The following is a 16,691-nucleotide window of genomic DNA, read 5'->3' as shown; positions in this document are numbered from 1 at the left end:
GTGGGGAGTTAACATAGATTTCACTTAAGCAGAAACGCCTTCACGCCACTCTCCTTCCCTGAAAGAAGCGGAACAGCCAGAGCTCTCGTGGAGCCAGGCCGGGAGAACCGATGGTGAGTAGACAGCGCTGCCTGTGTCACCTACACGTGCTACGAATCCAGGCCACGACTGCACAAACCCAGGAACTCGACGAGAGTGCAGCCCACGGGTCTTTAATTGCCAGTGTCAGTGTGTACAAAATTAAATGTTTTCCTGTTAGCGGTGACTGTGGATGAGTGAAACGGTAAACAAATAGCTGATCACCTTTAAGCGAGACCATCTCTAGGTTTAGCACCTTTCTGCAGGCGCAGCTCTAGGTGAAAAGGGTTGGGATGGGACTGCACACGTTCCAAGAAATTAGTTTGAAAATTACTTTTCTTATTCACCCTCATTTTACAGATGAGTCCAGGGAGGCGAAAGGCTGTGCTCACAGCCACAGTGTAAAGAGCAGGCGTAACTCTCGGCTGTTTCTCAATACGCTGTACTGTTGCCTTTAGTTCTGGGCTATGCTCTTGACCAAGTTATTTAAAGCAGCTTAATAGAAAAGGGGGACGGGCTTCCCTGGTGGCGCAGTGGTTAAGAATCCGCCTGCCAATGTAGGGGACCAGGAAGATCCCACGTGCTGTGTACCACCTAAACCCGTGCGCCACAACTACTGAGCCCATGCGCCACAACTACTGAAGCCGGTGCGCCTAGAGCCTGAGCTCCGCAACAGGAGAAGCCACCGCAATGAGAAGCCCGCGCACCACAATGAAGAGCAGCCCCCGCTCGCCACAGCTAGAGAAAGCCCGTGCGCAGCAACGAAGACACAACGCATCCAAAAATAAATAAATTTATAAAAAGGGGGGGAAATTTCTTGAAATGGTATAAATTGGAATTTTAATTATGGGAATATCACCTACACCTTTCACATCGACTACCCACCTTTCTTACATAGTAAATCGAAGTAACAGTATTGACCTTTAATCCTAGAAGTACCTCTTAGAAGCAAAGCTAGTGGAAGATTACTTTTTTTCCCCTCGTTTATAAGAATACCTCAGTCATTCAACTTTTCCCCTCGAGCGAGGAATGGAGGGTCCGGCGGCGAGTCACAGGGCCAGCGCTTGCCGGTCGTGTGTCCTTGCTGCTGCTTCCAAGTGTCCCCGGTCCCCTTCCGGGACAGAAGCCAACACGTTTGCGTGTGTCAGGCACACAGCTGCAGGATTTGAGCAAAGACCCGGAAAGCTAAGCCACACTTCTCTGCTTAGTAAGGATCTCCTCCACCAAAGCACACAGCTAGCAGAGCGTAGGAAAATAAACAACAGGGCTTCAATCCTCTGAAATAAGATTTAACATTTAAAACATACCAAGCACACAGTCCCTCAGATTTCTAAGGAAGTCCATCTTACTAGGGGGAAAGTACCTTCTGGTCATCAGTAACGAGTTGGGTATATAGATTTAAACCTTTCTATAGAGATGAACAAAACAGGGCGAAAGTAACTGAGTGTGTCAAATTCAGTTACTGGCAAAATACGGAGGTGAGGACGTTAGGGTGTGCCCGCTGGTCTCACACCTCCCAAAGCCAGAAGACGAGCGCTCTTAGCAGCGAGACAGTAACTGATCATAAACGAACGCAAACACGTTCTTCACCAAGGGCGTCGTACAATTTCTCTTAGCAAGAAAAATGTTTAAACTCTTGCCTTGCCTTCACTGAGTGACGGGTGGTGGCTGGAACTCGCGTGCTACAGTGAGGAACTCCAGGAACTCCAGGAACTCGCGTGCTACAGTGAGACGCAGAGGACGCAGTGCAGCCGGCGCAGCCATCTAGCAAACAGCAGGACTCCTGAAGACCTTTTATTCATTTGAAATACTCTGACGTCACCAGAGTTTGAGCAGACACGGTGTTTTTCCTGATACCCTAGGGTCCGGTAGCATCCCGCCGGCCTGTCCTGTGAGCACGTGGAACTAGTAACTCCCGAAAGGTCATTAACACAACTGTGCAACTGGCTTACTTCCTGTCCAGCCACTGGTCACTAGAGCCTGGCAACAAGGTTTAGGAAAAGGTCACGCGCACCCGCGGCTGAGAAAAGGTGAAGTGGCCTGAGTCAGCGCGTGATCGTAACGAAGCCCCGGAGCCCGTGAGGGCCGCTAAGCCTCCTTCACCACCCCAACCAGGGCGGGTCTCAGGGTGCGCCCGTGCAGCTTGTACCCCACTTTGTTAACGAGCGCCACCGTGCCCGGCTCCTTGCCCTCAACTGGCGTGTGGAACAAGGCCTCGTGCTCGTAGGGGTCGAACTTGGCCCCCACGGGGTTCAGCCGGAGTAAGCCGTGCTTCCTGAACACCTTCTGAATCTGGACCTCAGTCATCACGAGCCCCTCGTAGAGGTTCTTCAGGTGCGGGTTATCGTCTCTAATCTCCTCCTTCGGGACGCACTGTGTTGCCTTCTCCAGAATGTCCGCCACCTCCAGCAAGTCCTTGCAGAAGCCCTGAATGCCTACACGAAGTTAAAGAAGAACAGCGTTTGCATTCTGTACCAACTGCACGGGCAACTCAACACTGTAAGCCCCGTTTACGTCACACACGGGCTATTTAATGACACCTTCTCAAATCACTAGTTTGCCCTAGAATTTCAATGGCTGGATTAAAAAACAGACAAACTTTTCTGGGGTTTAGACAAAAGCCAATGAGGTATAAAGACCAGCAGCTGAAAACCTGCAGAACCACCATCAGTCCTGCTCCAGGCTAAGAGGACGTGCAACCCCTGCAGACAGTAGAGCCAGGAAGGGGCGCAGGTGGCCGCCTCAGCTAAAGGGCACGGGGCCTGGGGCCACATCCCTGGCTGTCACGGAACTGCCCGTGTGATCTGGTTAACCTCTCTGGGTCTCAGCTTCTTTGGTTATAAAACAGGGATAACAGTACCTAACACAGTGAGGTTATGAGGACAAAACCACACACACTCAGAGCACCTAGAACACTTAAGGACTCAATACACGTTAGCAATTATTTGGCACCGTGGGGTAAAAGTCACCGGGACACACCCCAAGCCTTAACCTTTATCTAACAGAAGAAATAACGTGTTAAAAAACTTCGCACAGAAACAAACGTTTGTGGTTCCAAGACAGTGCTTCAGCTGCTGAACGAAGGAGGTCAGGGCGGATGAGAGGCGCACACCGGCTCAGCTCACCCGGCCCGCCCCGCCCTGGTCCTGGCAGCGCAGCGACCGTAGGCTCTAGCACGGCCCACTCAAGTCTTCTCGGGTCTTGAAGGCTGTGCGCCTCGAAGGAGGCAGCGCTCGTTTTAGGCTTTACTCTTTCACACAGGGTTTTCACCCCACTGCTTTAAAATGAAATTAAAATTCCACCTATCCGATAAAGATGGGGGCGTCCATTAAGGACTAACCCTGTGCTAGTTCCCGTATGGTCTCTGAGACGCGCAGGAAATGGTCACACAAGTGGCAAGTACAGTCACAGTGATGCTTACACAAGGCGCACTCGTGAGTGCTGAGAACAGATTAACCTAAGGGACGTGGTTCAGCAGGGTAGGCAGAGGAGGGTTCTGGGAACTAAGGCCTGGAGAGTCGGGAGGGAGCCACGCGTTGGAGGAACTGAGGACGGCCAGCCTACCAGGAAGATGCAGACCCAGAGTAGCTGAAGGTTCTAGATGGGGCAGTGCAATGAGCAGAGGTCTGCTGTGGCCACTGTGCCTGGGGTGTGGAGCAGGGATGCAAGAGCTGAAGCTGGTCTGGACCACAGCGCAGGCAGCAGAGTCCAGGCACCACCACTCATTGGGTGGGAGGGGTGAGCTGAGGGAGGAGAGGGCAGTTCACATGCCTGACCTAGACACCAGGGCAGGCAACAGCATAATTTACTCAAATGAGGAAGAAAGGAAGCACAGACGGAGGGGAGAATCCAGTTTAAAACACCCCTGAGACGTCCAGGGTAAAGACATACAGGACTAGAACGCAGAAGAAACGTCTGAACTGGAAAGAGAACCTGTGCGTGGATGCCGTTCAGACCCGTGGGAGGGCAAGTCAGCAGGGGGGACGGCGAGAGGAGAGGGGAGGCCTGCTCCGAGCCCTGAAGAACCCAGACACGTGGAGGGCGACAGACACGCAGCCAGCGCAGGCCATGACCCGGAAGAGGAGGAGCAACAGGAGGTGAGGTGACCGCATCCAGGAACGAAGAGTTCCCAGAAGAGGTGAAGCGCCGCTGTTAAGGGGTCCGCGAGGAAAGGGTGGGGCCCGCCATGGCAGCCTCTTGCTGGGTGCCGCCTTTATGAGCTCTGGGAGCACCAGTGCCAGGGGGCTGCCCGCACGCGGAGGTGAGACTGAAAACAGAGCCCCCTCCCCGCGGCTGTGTGATCCACGCCACTGCCGCCGACTCTGTCAACTCGGCAGCGCATGCGGGACGTCTGAGTGGAAAGGGTGCTCCCGCGGCTGGGACAGGTCCGGCCTTCGCAGCTGTGGGCTCTGTGGGCACGCACAGAAGCAGGGCCGGGGTCTGGGCAGCTCCCACGGCAGGTCCAGGCACACGACTACTCCGGTCCTGGTACCTGACCTCAGTGGATCTGTGCTGGTGGTTTTGTGCACACAGCACCTGAGGGACCCCAGGGCCAACTGCCTGCGTTCCGACGGTGCAGGCGGGGCCGAGGGCGGTGTGACAACAGCGCACTTTGTGAGCCCGCACAACAGGTGACAGACGGCACCACAGCACACTCCCTGGTAGATGGCTCTGGTGGAGGGATACTGAGTGGCTCCCCTTCCAGCAGGAGCACTCCAATCCTGCCTGCCCCACGAGGCAGCTCAGAAACGGATCTGGGGGCCTCTATTCCAACAACTAGGGAGCAGGACCTGCCCCCAACAGGGCTGTGACAACCACAGAGCAGAGAGGAGGCCCCGCTCAAATCCAGTGCAGACTCTGGTCACCACATCACCAGTCACACCTCCTATCAAGGGGATAATGGCCAGGACATGATGAGGAAAGAGATGGCAGGCATCCACACTAAAAACAGGCCTTGGGCCTTCCCTGGTGGCGCAGCAGTTAAGAATCTGCCTGCCAATGGGTTCGAGCCCTGGTCTGGGAAGATCCCACATGACAAGGAGCAACTAAGCCCATGCGCCACAACTACTGAGCCCACGTGCCACAACTACTGAGCCCACACGCCTAGAGCCCGTGCTCCACAACAAGAGAAGCCACCACAATGAGAAGCCCGCGCACCGCAACAAAGAGTAGCCCCCACTCACCACAACTAGAGAAAGCCCGTGCGCAGCAACAAAGACCCAATGCAGCCAAAAATAAATAAAATAAAATAAAAAACTCACTACAAACAAAAGTCCAGGACCAGATGGCTTCACAGACGATTTCTACCAAACACACAAAGAACCTATAGCAATTCTTCTCAAACTCTTCCAAAAGACTGAAGAGGAAGGACACTATGAAGCCACCATCACCCTGACGCCAAAACCAGACAAAGACACCACCAAAGAAGAAAATTACAGGCCAGTATCTGTGATGAATACAGATGCAAAAATTCTCAACAAAATGTCAGCAAACCGAATCCAACAACACGGAAAAAAGGATCATATACCACGACCGAGTTGGATTCACCCCAGGGTCATAAGAATGGTTCAACATATGCAAATCAATCAATGCGATACAGCACATCAACAAAAGAGAAGACAAAAACCACATGATCATCTCAGTAGATGCAGAAAAAGCATCTGATAAAATCCAACAACATTCATGATAAAAACTCTTACGAAAGTAGGTACAGAGAAAACACCTCAACATAATTAAAGCTATTTACGACAAACACACAGCCAACGTAATAATACTCAATGGTGAAAAGCTGAAAGCCTTCCTGCTAAAATCTGGAACAAGACAAGGATGCCCACTCTCACCACTTCTATTCAACATAGTATTGGAGGTCCTAGCCTCAGGAATCACACAAGAAAAAGAAATAGAAGGTGTCCAAAATGGTAGGGAAGAGGTAGAACTGTCATTATATGCAGATGACATGATAACTATATTTTGAAAACCCTAAAGACTCCACACAAAAACTACTAGAACTGATAAAGGAATTCAGCAAGGTAGCAGGATACAAGATTAACATACAGAAACTGGTTACATTTCTTTACACTAACAATGAAATATCAGAAAAGGAAAGTAAAAAAAATACCTCTTAAATCCCATCAAATAATACTTAGGAATAAACCTGACAAGGAGGTGAAAGACTTACATGCTGGGAACTATAAACCATTAGTAAAGGAAACTGAAGATGATTCAAAGAAATGGAAAGATACCCCGTGCTCTTGGATTGGAAGAATTAACATTGTTAAAATGGCCATACTACCCAAAGCAATCTACAGATTTAACGTGATCCCTATCAAATTACCCCTGACATTTTCCACAGAACTAGAACAAGTAATCCTAAAATTCATATGGAACCATAAGACTCAGAACTGCCAAAGCAATCCTGAGGAAAAAGAACAAATTTCAGACAATACTACAAAGCTACAGTAATCAAAACAGCATGGTACTGGCATAATGACAAACATATAGATCAATGGAACAGAATAGAGAGCCCAGCAATAAACCCACACACCTACGGTCAACTAATCTTTGACAAAGGAGGCAAGGATATTCAATGGAGAAAAGACAGTCTGTTTAGCAAGTGGTGTTAGGAGAGTTGGACAGCCACAGGTCAATCAATGAAGTTAGAACACACCCTCTCACCATACACACAAATAAACTCAAAATGGCTTAAATAAAGACCTAAATAGAAGACAAGACACTGTAAAACCCCTACAAGAGAACAAAGGCACAACATTTTCTGACATAAATTCTACCAATGTTTTCTCATGTCAGTCTCCCAAGGCAACAGAGATAAAAGCAAAAATAAACAAATGGGTCCTATCAAACTTACAAGCTTTAGCACAGCAAAGGAAACTAAAAACAAAACAAAAAGACAACATACAGACTGGGAGAAAATACTTGCAAATGATGCAACCTACAAGGGCTTAATTTCCAAAATATACAAACAGCTCATAAAACTCAATAACAAAAAACCAAACAACTCAATCAAAAAATGGGCAGAAGGGCTTCCCTGGTGGCGCGGTGGTTGGGAGTCCGCCTGCCGATGCAGGGGACACGGGTTCGTGCCCCGGTCCGGGAAGATCCCACATGCCGCGGAGTGGCTAGGCCCGTGAGCCATGGCCGCTGAGCCTGCGCGTCCAGAGCCTGTGCTCCGTAACGGGAGAGGCCACAACAGTGAGAGGCCTGCATACCGCAAAAAAAAAAAAAAAAAAATGGGCAGAAGACCGAAATAGACATTTCTCCAAAGAAGACATACAGATGGCCAATAAGCACACAAAAAGATGCTCAACGTTGCTAATTATTAGAGAAATGCAAATCAAAACTACAATGAGGTACCACCTCACACCAGTCAGAACGGCCACCATTAAAAAGTCTACAAATAACCAATGCTGGAGAGGGTGTGGAGAAAAGGGAACCCTCCTACACTGTTGGTGGGAATGTAAATTGGTACAGCTACTATGGAGAACAGTATGGAGGTTCCTCAAAAAACTAAAACTAGAATTACCATATGACCCAGCAATCCCCCTCTTGGGCATACATCCAGACAAAACCATAATTCAAAAAGATACATGCACTGCTATGTTCACAGCTGCACTACTTACAATAGCCAAGACATGGAAACATGGAAATGTTCAATGACAGATGAATGGATAAAGATGATGTGGTATATATGTATATTCAGTGGAATATGACTCAGCCATAAAAAAAAGAACGAAATTATGCCATTTGCAGCAACACAGATGCAACTGGAGATTATCATACCAAGTGAAGTAAGTCAGAAAGAGGAAGACAAATACCATATGATATCACTTATATGTGGAATCTAAGTATGGCAAAAATAAACCTATCTATGAAACAGAAACAGAATCCCAGACACAGAGAACAGACTTGTGGTGGACAAGGCAGGGGGGTGGGGAAGGGATGGAGTGGGAGTTTTGGATGAGCAGATGCAAACTATTATATATGGAATGGATAAACAACAAGATCCTACCATAGAGCACAGGGAATTACATTCAATATCCTGTGATAAACCATAATGAAAAAGAATATAAAAAAGGGAGGGCTTCCCTGGTGGCGCAGTGGTTGAAGAGTCTGCCTGCCAATGTGGGGGACGGGTTTGAGTCCTGGTCTGGGAAGATCCCACATGCCGCGGAGCGACTGGGCCCGTGAGCCGCAACTACTAAGCCTGCGCGTCTGGAGCCTGTGCTCCGCAACAAGAGAGGCCGCGACAGTGAGGGGCCCGCACACCACAGTGAAGAGTGGCCCCTGCTTGCCGCAACTGGAGAAGGCCTTCACACAGAAACGAGGACCCAACACAGCCAAAAATAAATAAATAAATTTATATATATATAAAAAAAGAATATAAAAAAGGGAATATAGGGCTTCCCTGGTGGCGCAGTGGTTGAGAGTCCGCCTGCCGATGCAGGGGACACGGGTTCGTGACCCAGTCCGGGAAGATTCCACATGCCGCGGAGCGGCTGGGCCCGTGAGCCATGGCCGCTGAGCCTACGTGTCCGGAGCCTCTGCTCCGCAACAGGAGAGGCCACAACAATGAGGGGCCTGCGTATCGCAAAAAAAAAAAAAAAGGGAATATATACACGTATAACTGAATCACTTTGCTGTACAACAGAAATTAACACAACATTGTACATCAACTATACTTCAATAAAATTTAAAAAAAAAAGAGAGATTTGTTCTCTGTGTTGAACTCGGATCTTATCAAGTTTCCACTGTGAGCACCCAAGGTCTTACTGTGAACCTGAGGTTCTGCATCTACAACAGGGGGACTGAAAGCTCCGTCCCCATAGGTACTCAAATGGTAGCCTTTTGGGTAATCAACACAACACATCTGGGGTTGGGAGACGGGCCTCAGTGCCAGCGCCATTACCAGGTTTGTGCTGAATGGCAAGTCATTTCAACCTCACTGATCTCAACCGTAAAAACGGGAAAGACGATAACAGAAACATACAAAGGTGACAATGCAAACAGAATCTGAGGAGGTCCTAAGTGAGACCGATGTTAGGGCTGCTCCAGCTAAGGAGCCGAAGCTCACGGAGCTGACCTGCTAGTTACCTGCAGGCTCACACCAAGGTCTCTGTGTGGAAGAGCAAAGCACACGCTCCTCACTGAAGGGATCATGCTCACCGCTCCGAGTGCGAGTCATAAGGGCAATTCTGCTCCTTCTAGACAACGGCTGACCCATCTCAAACCCTGGAGTGAGTGCAAGCAGCCCCACCTCCCTCACGGGGCTGGCCCCTTTGCCTGGCACTCTGATACCCCCCTCCCTTGCCCCGTGTTTCCCTCGGTCAATGTCATGTAACGTTGAAAGTTACCATATAGTTTCGCCTCCTCCACCAATTTTTGGCTCCTCTGCCGCAAGTTCTCAGTATCTGCTAAAGCTCGCTTATACTTTTCCTTAAAAAAAAGAAAGGGAGAAAGAAAGACTGATTTACGTGAATTAAATACGGAACAAATTCATAGGAAAGCATATCTGATGTAACAAACTCCAAGTCAAAACACAAACAACAGCTATCATCACGTTTGAAATTTTGGGTTACAGACAGCTCTGCTTAATAAACACAAACACATTAACCCGGGTCACTGTTTCCAGCAAGTGGGGAATAGACGGCCCGGTGTCGCGTATTCACATAGACCCCCAGGGCATTCTCACTCAGTGTGCAGCTGGGGAAGGACAAGGAGAGGCTTCTCATTTCTCGTGGTTCCGATGGCTCTCCTCCAGGGAGACCATTCATTCATTCTTCAGCAGAATCTCCAACTTAAGGGAATCCTAGAAGCCCAGTTAGGGGCTGACCCGCTCAGTTCCCACACCCTGAAGAGACGTCTAGGAGAACAACGAACCTGAGTGGACAGCTTTGGCCTCTACGCCACAGAAGAGGAAAAACCCCATCAATGAGCCTCTGGTATTGTTAACATTGCCCAGATATGATTCAGTCGAAACATTTACTGTGTACTAGTCATCTAAATTCTGGTATCTTCCTCATTTTGCACCAACTTTTCCTGTAATCTCGTCCATCTCCCGGAATTTCTATTTTTCGTGTGCACCAGGTTCCCGTGTTCAGCCTTCAGGCGATTCCAGAGCCGTGGTTAAGAGCAAGGGCTCCCAGGCTCAGGCCCTCGCCCTGCCACTCAGTGGCCAAGTGACCTTGGGAAGTTTACCAAACCATCCTGGACCTCAGTTTCCTCATCTGTAAACAGGGATATTAACGGTTGACTCACAGGGTTGTTGTGAGAATTAATATAAATAAAGGGGTTAGAACAGCCCCAGCACACAGTCTTTGATATTACCATTCTTAAATGCGTACAGAGCTCGATTTGTGCCCCTCATGCTTTTCCACATGGGGTCATAATCCATATTACTCATCAGTTCACAGAACTCCTACCTCCCTAGGAGAGCACCGCATGGCCGTACCCCTGCCCCCCACCCTTGTCCTTCCCTAAGACCAGCTTAAAGGGCCCTACTGAATAGTCCTCACCTGTACAGACCATTTTAAGCCTCAATTCAGTATGATCAGGGTAGCACACAGAGATGACCCTGACGACAACCAGAGCCACACAGGCTTTGGGTTCTATCCCTTCTCCGGTAGTAACTTGTTATAGGACCCAGCCGTAGTCCTTGGACAACGATGGGATTTGTCTGGGCTCCGTCTCTGTTGTCACGGAGGCTGGCCAGACGTCCTCGGAAAAGACTCACCTGGAGTTCGAACGACCACGCTCCCCCAAGAGCCCGCAACCTTACCTTGGTCTCCTTTAGCTGCTCTTCCAGCTTGACCTTCTCTTCCGTCAGTGTCTTCTCTGCAGAGGGCAGATCTGTCTTCTGTTCATTCTGACCCATGTCCTCTTCCAAGTTCTGGCCATTGTTCTTCTGTTTTGTAGCTGTGCACAGCAGCCGAGGAGAGGGCCTAAAGACAAGTCCACACGCTAGAAATTAAGATCATGTGTTTTTTGCTTCTTAAAGTCAGATGTATGACTTAAGAAATCAGAATTTAAAATATGTGCTACTGACCCATGGGGGAGAAAGGATTTATTTTAGATCCAATAAAGGCATATGACGTATAGAAGCTATTTGTTGATATAAAGTCTTCTGCAACACATGCCTAAACTAACATGTCAGTGTACCAAGGCTATGGTACTAATCTCCTCTTCTTCCCACTTTAAACATCTCCTTCTGAGATATGGTCACCCAGGCCCACCACACAGCAATGCAGTAGCTACTACTGGAGGTGAGGCCCAGTGCTGATGTTGATTACAAAGCTGGAGGGGCAGAGATCTTGCCCACACGGTACTTCGGGCATGCAAAAAAGATATCTACACACAAAGAACCGTAATGTGGGGTTTGAAAGTGATAAAAGAGGAACCATGCACTTTGGGAGGCTCAGAGTAGAATATTTCTAGCTTTGGGTAAATGGAAGGCAATGAAAGGGTTTGTGCAGCGAGGCTTTGAAGGATAAGTAAGAGTTCACATACAGAGTCAGGAATGGATGAGACAGATGCACTTCAGGAAGAGGGAAGGACTGGAGGTTGGAAAGCATGGGGATGGTATGTACAGGGGGAATACCAAGAGCTCTAAAACTAAAGCTGCAAGGGACTTAAAGTATTACCCAATCTGATCCCCACATGAAAAAGGTTAAGTGATAAACTCAACGCCACAAAGCCATTAAGGAATGATACACATCTCTGCACCAGGTCCAGTGGAGCTCTTAATTATGCCACAGTCCAACCTGAAAATAAACCACATGCGATTTCTTCCCAGATTAAAACAAACTGCCTCAATGAACAGGAAAGCTAGGAGTACACAGAACATATGTACAAGGATGTTTACAGCAACTGGAGACAGATCGCTGTCAGGAGACGGCTGAACAAGCTGCTGCTTCCATGATCTGGAATACTGAGCAGCTACCAGACAGAATGTTAAACTGCCATCTTTTGGCTACACCATGGGTGTACTGAGTGTGCAAGAAATGCAACTTAGAGAAATGCACAAAACACGACCCCGCTTTTATAAACTCAAACCAGAAATCCTGTGTAGGTACATGTGTCTGAGGCCAGCAGAGAGCGATAAGAGGATTCACTACCCTAGTCTGTTACCCCGGGGGTGAAACGCAATAACCTTTTTACTTTCATGATGAAAAAAACTGACAATCTAAAAACTGCGTGTGCTGCTGTGAAGCCTGCCTTTCTTCCTAGATGTCCTGACCTCTGGGTGCGACAGTCACCACCATTCTGCAGTTCACCTCCGCTCTGCCGACCCCCTCCTGGAGCGCCAGAGGCTCCCGCGAGTCTTGCTTTGCTTTGCAGGGAGGGAGACGGAGGCTCCGGAGGCTCAGTTACCCCGAAAGCTACGCATACAATTCAGCTCTCTAAACTCCCCAACTTGAGCCTCTTGCCACAAACCCAGTTCTCAGAGCAGAAATTCACGCTGTCCTGCCAATTAATTCCAGATACAAAAATCACAAATTACTTGAGCAAAGAGGCCTTTTCACTCGGGCTTTCCAGGTGGGCTTGTTCCCACACAGTTCTACACCGTGTATCGGGCTGGAATCGCAGCTGCATCCCGCGCACTACCGTAGTCCACGCTGCCCGGCCCGGTCTCCCCATCCCTCAAGCAGCTCCTGCGGGGAAAGCCCACCTCCTGCTCTGCGCAGCTTCTACCCGATCTGTCTTCTACCAGATAACCTGGTTCTGGGAAGCTCCTCCAACGCAGAAGGTGCTAAGCACTCGCTAAACTAACTTATGAGGCTAGACTTTGAAAAAGCAGAAAAGACCGGTTTTAGAAAAAAACACGAAATTAGAAAGGCCAAGGTGAGGGCACTGCCTCGTGATCCCCGCCGCCGAGTCACCGCCCTTGTATAAATAAGCCGCTGTCCCCACGGTGGGGCAGGCGCCGCTGCCCTTCTGACCTCAGGCTCCGAGGCATGCGGAGGTGGACGAGGACTCGGGCCGAGCGGAAGGAGCCAGCGCGCCGCCGCGCCGCGCCCCGGGGACCCGCACACGCGGCCGCCTCGCGCCGGCCTGGGCTCGCGGGAGGCTCGGCGCGGCCTCGGGCTCGCGCGGGGCGCCGTCCCACCCTCCCCGGGTCTGCCGCGCGGGCAGCACGGGCAGCGAGGCCGCAGGGCAACCCGGCGGTGTCCGCGCCCCGCGTGGGGGAACCGCCGCCCACAGCGCCCGGGCCGGAGCCGGGCAGGACTCGGGTCGGAGCGGACGGGGGCGGCACGCACACCGCGCCCTTCCTCAGCCCGGGCAGCCGGCGCCCCTTACCTGAGAGACAACGCCAAAGCCGGAAGGCTGTGCCGCGCCAGCCTCACGCACCGAGCCGCCATCACTGCCGCGGGGTCTGCATGCGCACGGGGCATGCGCGGAGGCGGCTGGCCCCTCCCCTCGGCCACTAGGACACTCGCGCAGACTCTGTGCTTCCTTCCCCCTCCCAACTACTTCCCCTCAGCCAATCCACCACCGCTTCTCCTCTGATAGACAGATCATACTCACCACTAATTGCCGGCCTTGGAGGAGCACTCTCCCCTCCCCCGGTGGGCGGGGTCTGAGGCCTTCCAGAGCCCGAGAAGGTGAGGAGGTGAAAGGTGAAGGAAACCGTGGGAGGAGACTCTCCGCGGAGGGGCGTGGTCAAAGGAAGAACCAATAGGGAGGGAGCATGGGGGTGGGACGCCGGAAGTGCGGACTTCGGAGAGCAGAGAGTCGGTAGTCGGTTTTCCCGCCTGGTTGTATGTTGCATGTCTCCGGCCGCCCTTTCCTCTGGGAGTCGGCGATGCGACGGGGCTGGCATTTGTCCTGTTCTCCCTTGCAGCGTGAGCTCCTGGAACCGTGCCGGGCACGGGGCGCTCAGTGTGGGCTAAATGCAAATAGGCCAAGGACAAAAGCACGTCCACGGGCAACCGCAGGACTTTAAAAAAAGTCGGTTAAAACAGTGTTAGGGGGGCTTCTCTGGTGGCGCAGTGGTTGAGAGTCCGCCTGCCGATGCAGGGGGCGCGGGTTCGTGCCCCGGTCCGGGAGGATCCCACACGCCGCGGAGCGGCTGGGCCCGTGAGCCATGGCCGCTGAGCCTGCGCGTCCGGAGCTTGTGCTCCGCAAGGGGAGAGGCCCCAACAGTGAGAGGCCCGCGTACCGCAAAAAAAAAACCCAACAGTGTTAGGGAAGCACCACCCGTCCTGCCTGCGGCTCCGCGGCGGCGGCGGCGGCCGCGGAGGAGGGGGAAGGGGCTAGGGCTGGTGGCCGGAGGGGACTCCGTCGCTACCTGTCAGTTTTATTAACGCGAAAACCAAAACCCAGGAAGCAGATGTGACACAGCACGGCGGCGTTGGTGCTGGGTGAGGGGAATTGGGTGTGTGTTGTTTTCTCTTTTCCCTCTTCTTTCACCTTCAGTTTTATCAGAGTAAAACACAAAGCATAACAAGAACAGCGCCGAGGAAGGCTCAGGGGACACAGCCAAAGCTCATAAATACAAATGTTTTCGTTAATCTATCAAAGGTCAGTGCTACCGTATCACGTGCCACGAAGGAGCCGAGGTGCTGGAAGAGGAGGTGTCCTGGGCTGGAGCCCGTGGTGTCCCAAGTGTGGTGCGGCCTGCATGTCATATTTGGGTTTTTTTTGGTTTTTCTGTAAATTAACTAATTAATTTTTGGCTGCCTTGGGTCTTCATTGCTGCGCGCGGGTTTTCTCTAGTTGCGGCGAGCGGGGAATACTCTTCGTTGCGATACGCAGGCTTCTCATTGGGGTGGCTTCTTTTGTTGCTGAGCACCGGCTCTAGGCGCGCGGGCTTCAGTAGTTGAGGCACGCCGGCTTCAGTAGTTGTGGCTCGTGGGCTCTAGAGCGCAGGCTCAGTAGTTGTGGCGCACGGGCTTAGTCGCACCACGGCGTGTGGGCTCTTCCCGGACCAGGGCTCAAACCCGTGTCCCCTGCATTGGCAGGCGGATTCTTAACCACTGCGCCACCAGGGAAGCCCCGAAGTTTTCTGTAACAAAATCTAAAACATGTCACGGGGAGGGATAAATTAGGAGCTTGGGATTAACATACAGACACTACTATGTGTAAAACAGATAGCCTAAAAGGGCCTACTATAGAGCACAGGGAACTCTGCTCAATATTCTGTAATAACCTATATGGGAAAAGACTCTGAAAAAGAATGAATATAGGTATATGTATAACTGAATCACGTTGCTGTACACCTGAAACTAACACAACATTGTAAATCAACTATACTCCAAAAATTTTTTTTAAAAATTTAAAACATGTCATGTTTCTCATTGGCGGTGACCTTGGGCAAGTCATTTAATTGCTCTCAGCATTGATTCCCTCCCTGTAGACCTGGGATTATATCATTTATTGTGAGGTTTTAAAGAGGTACAACTATTCATTTTCTAACTCTTAGGGCTCAAGGGAATCAGATGGGAATCCTGCCGTAAATAGCTCACAGTGCAGCATGGGGACGATCAACAGTGGTAGCCGCTGTGTCCTGAGACAGAGCCAGGCACTGGCTGTTGCAGTGGCGATGTTTCTGCGACACTGAATCCCTGGTCCCTGCAGGACAGCCGAGAGGCCAGGCCCCAGATCTATTACGTCCAAAACGGCAGATTTTCCGGAACAGAGGCCTGTCTGTGCTGCCACCTCGTGGCAGCATTGGGAACTACGCCCTTGGGAGCCCGCTCAGGTAGTTCCCTGAAGTCTGGAACTTCTTTGTCACCACATTGCAAGTCATCAGTACGCAGAGATGAAGCTGCCTGTGTGGGAAGACTCCTGCATCAACCCTTGGAACGAATTTCTAGCCAAGAGAGTGGGTGGCCCAGACAGGGGGTGCAGGAAGAGCAAGCTAAACAGCCCATGGTGCCCCCAAAAAGGATGGGGCTGTGTTAAAAAGAAAATGTCCTCAGGAGAAGGTTGTGCAGAAACAACAGCATGTGGGCTGTGCGTGTGATGCTCATGACAGCTGAGTGCCCACAAGTGCCAGGCTCCGCGCAGGTGTCCTCTCCTGGACCAGCCTGCCCTGCGGTGATGGGGAGATGGGGGATGGGCCAGGCTCATCACACACTTGGAAAAAGGCAGAGCTCTTGCCTGTTTTTCCCGACTAATCCCAGCCCGTGTGACCATCAGGGCCAGAACCCTCATCAGAATGTTGGCTGCTGCCATAAGGTGCGTCGTCACCTTTATTATTATTAATTATTGTCCCTCAGCCGGAGCATGGAATTTCATCCTTTAACTCTGAAATAAGCAAATTAAAGAATATATATATGGCTATGATGGGTGTGGTGCACAGAATTCTAAAGATGGGCCCAAGATACCCACCCTCTGGTTATTCAGTCAAACACTAATCTAGGTGCTGCTGTGAAGAGGCTTTGCAGATGTAGTTGGCGTGTCAAGTCAGTGACCTTCATGGAGAGTATCTGGTGGGCTTGACCTTGGTGAGCCCTTTCAAAGCAGAGAGTTTCCTCCAGGAGGCCAAGGCAGAGAGCTTCACAGCAAGAGAAAGACTCGAATCACTGCTGCTGGTGCGAAGACGGACGGGGGAGTGAGAAGGTGGCCTCAGGGAGCGGACGGCGGAGCCCCTCCGG

At 50.9% G+C, this 16,691-nt stretch overlaps 1 protein-coding gene across 2 annotated transcripts; it reads right to left on the bottom strand.

The window, feature by feature from the left end:
* Window positions 1–855: 855 nt before the first annotated feature.
* Window positions 856–13,476, bottom strand: GRPEL1 (GrpE like 1, mitochondrial). Of its 2 annotated transcripts, none has more exons than XM_032633552.1 (4): window positions 13,390–13,476; window positions 10,871–11,033; window positions 9,447–9,528; window positions 856–2,513 (listed from the first exon to the last, which is right to left on the bottom strand). In XM_032633552.1, exons 1-4 carry the CDS (start codon window positions 13,449–13,451, stop codon window positions 2,167–2,169), a joined length of 654 nt encoding a protein of 217 aa, XP_032489443.1. In that variant the 5' UTR covers window positions 13,452–13,476; the 3' UTR covers window positions 856–2,166. The 2 variants fall into 2 exon arrangements, with proteins under 2 accessions (XP_032489443.1, XP_032489444.1); XM_032633553.1 differs by lacking the exon at window positions 13,390–13,476 and adding an exon at window positions 12,761–13,026 and having other exon boundaries at window positions 902–2,513.
* Window positions 13,477–16,691: the final 3,215 nt, after the last annotated feature.

The sequence above is a fragment of the Phocoena sinus genome, chromosome 5 (assembly GCF_008692025.1).
Source record: "Phocoena sinus isolate mPhoSin1 chromosome 5, mPhoSin1.pri, whole genome shotgun sequence".
Classification (NCBI taxonomy): Eukaryota; Metazoa; Chordata; class Mammalia; order Artiodactyla; family Phocoenidae; genus Phocoena; species Phocoena sinus.
This window is presented reverse-complemented; position numbering and strand designations above follow the sequence as displayed.

What these genes read in the sequence shown, in the direction of transcription:
- GRPEL1 (XM_032633552.1), bottom strand. Translation starts at nt 13,451, where the DNA reads ATGGCGGCTCGGTGCGTGAGGCTGGCGCGGCACAGCCTTCCGGCTTTG. An exon ending in GCTTTGGCGTTGTCTCTCAG is followed by an intron (nt 11,034 to 13,389) that starts GTAAGGGGCGCC and finishes ACTTGTCTTTAG; the next exon opens with GCCCTCTCCTCGGCTGCTGT. An exon ending in AGCAGCTAAAGGAGACCAAG is followed by an intron (nt 9,529 to 10,870) that starts GTAAGGTTGCGG and finishes CTTTTTTTTAAG; the next exon opens with GAAAAGTATAAGCGAGCTTT.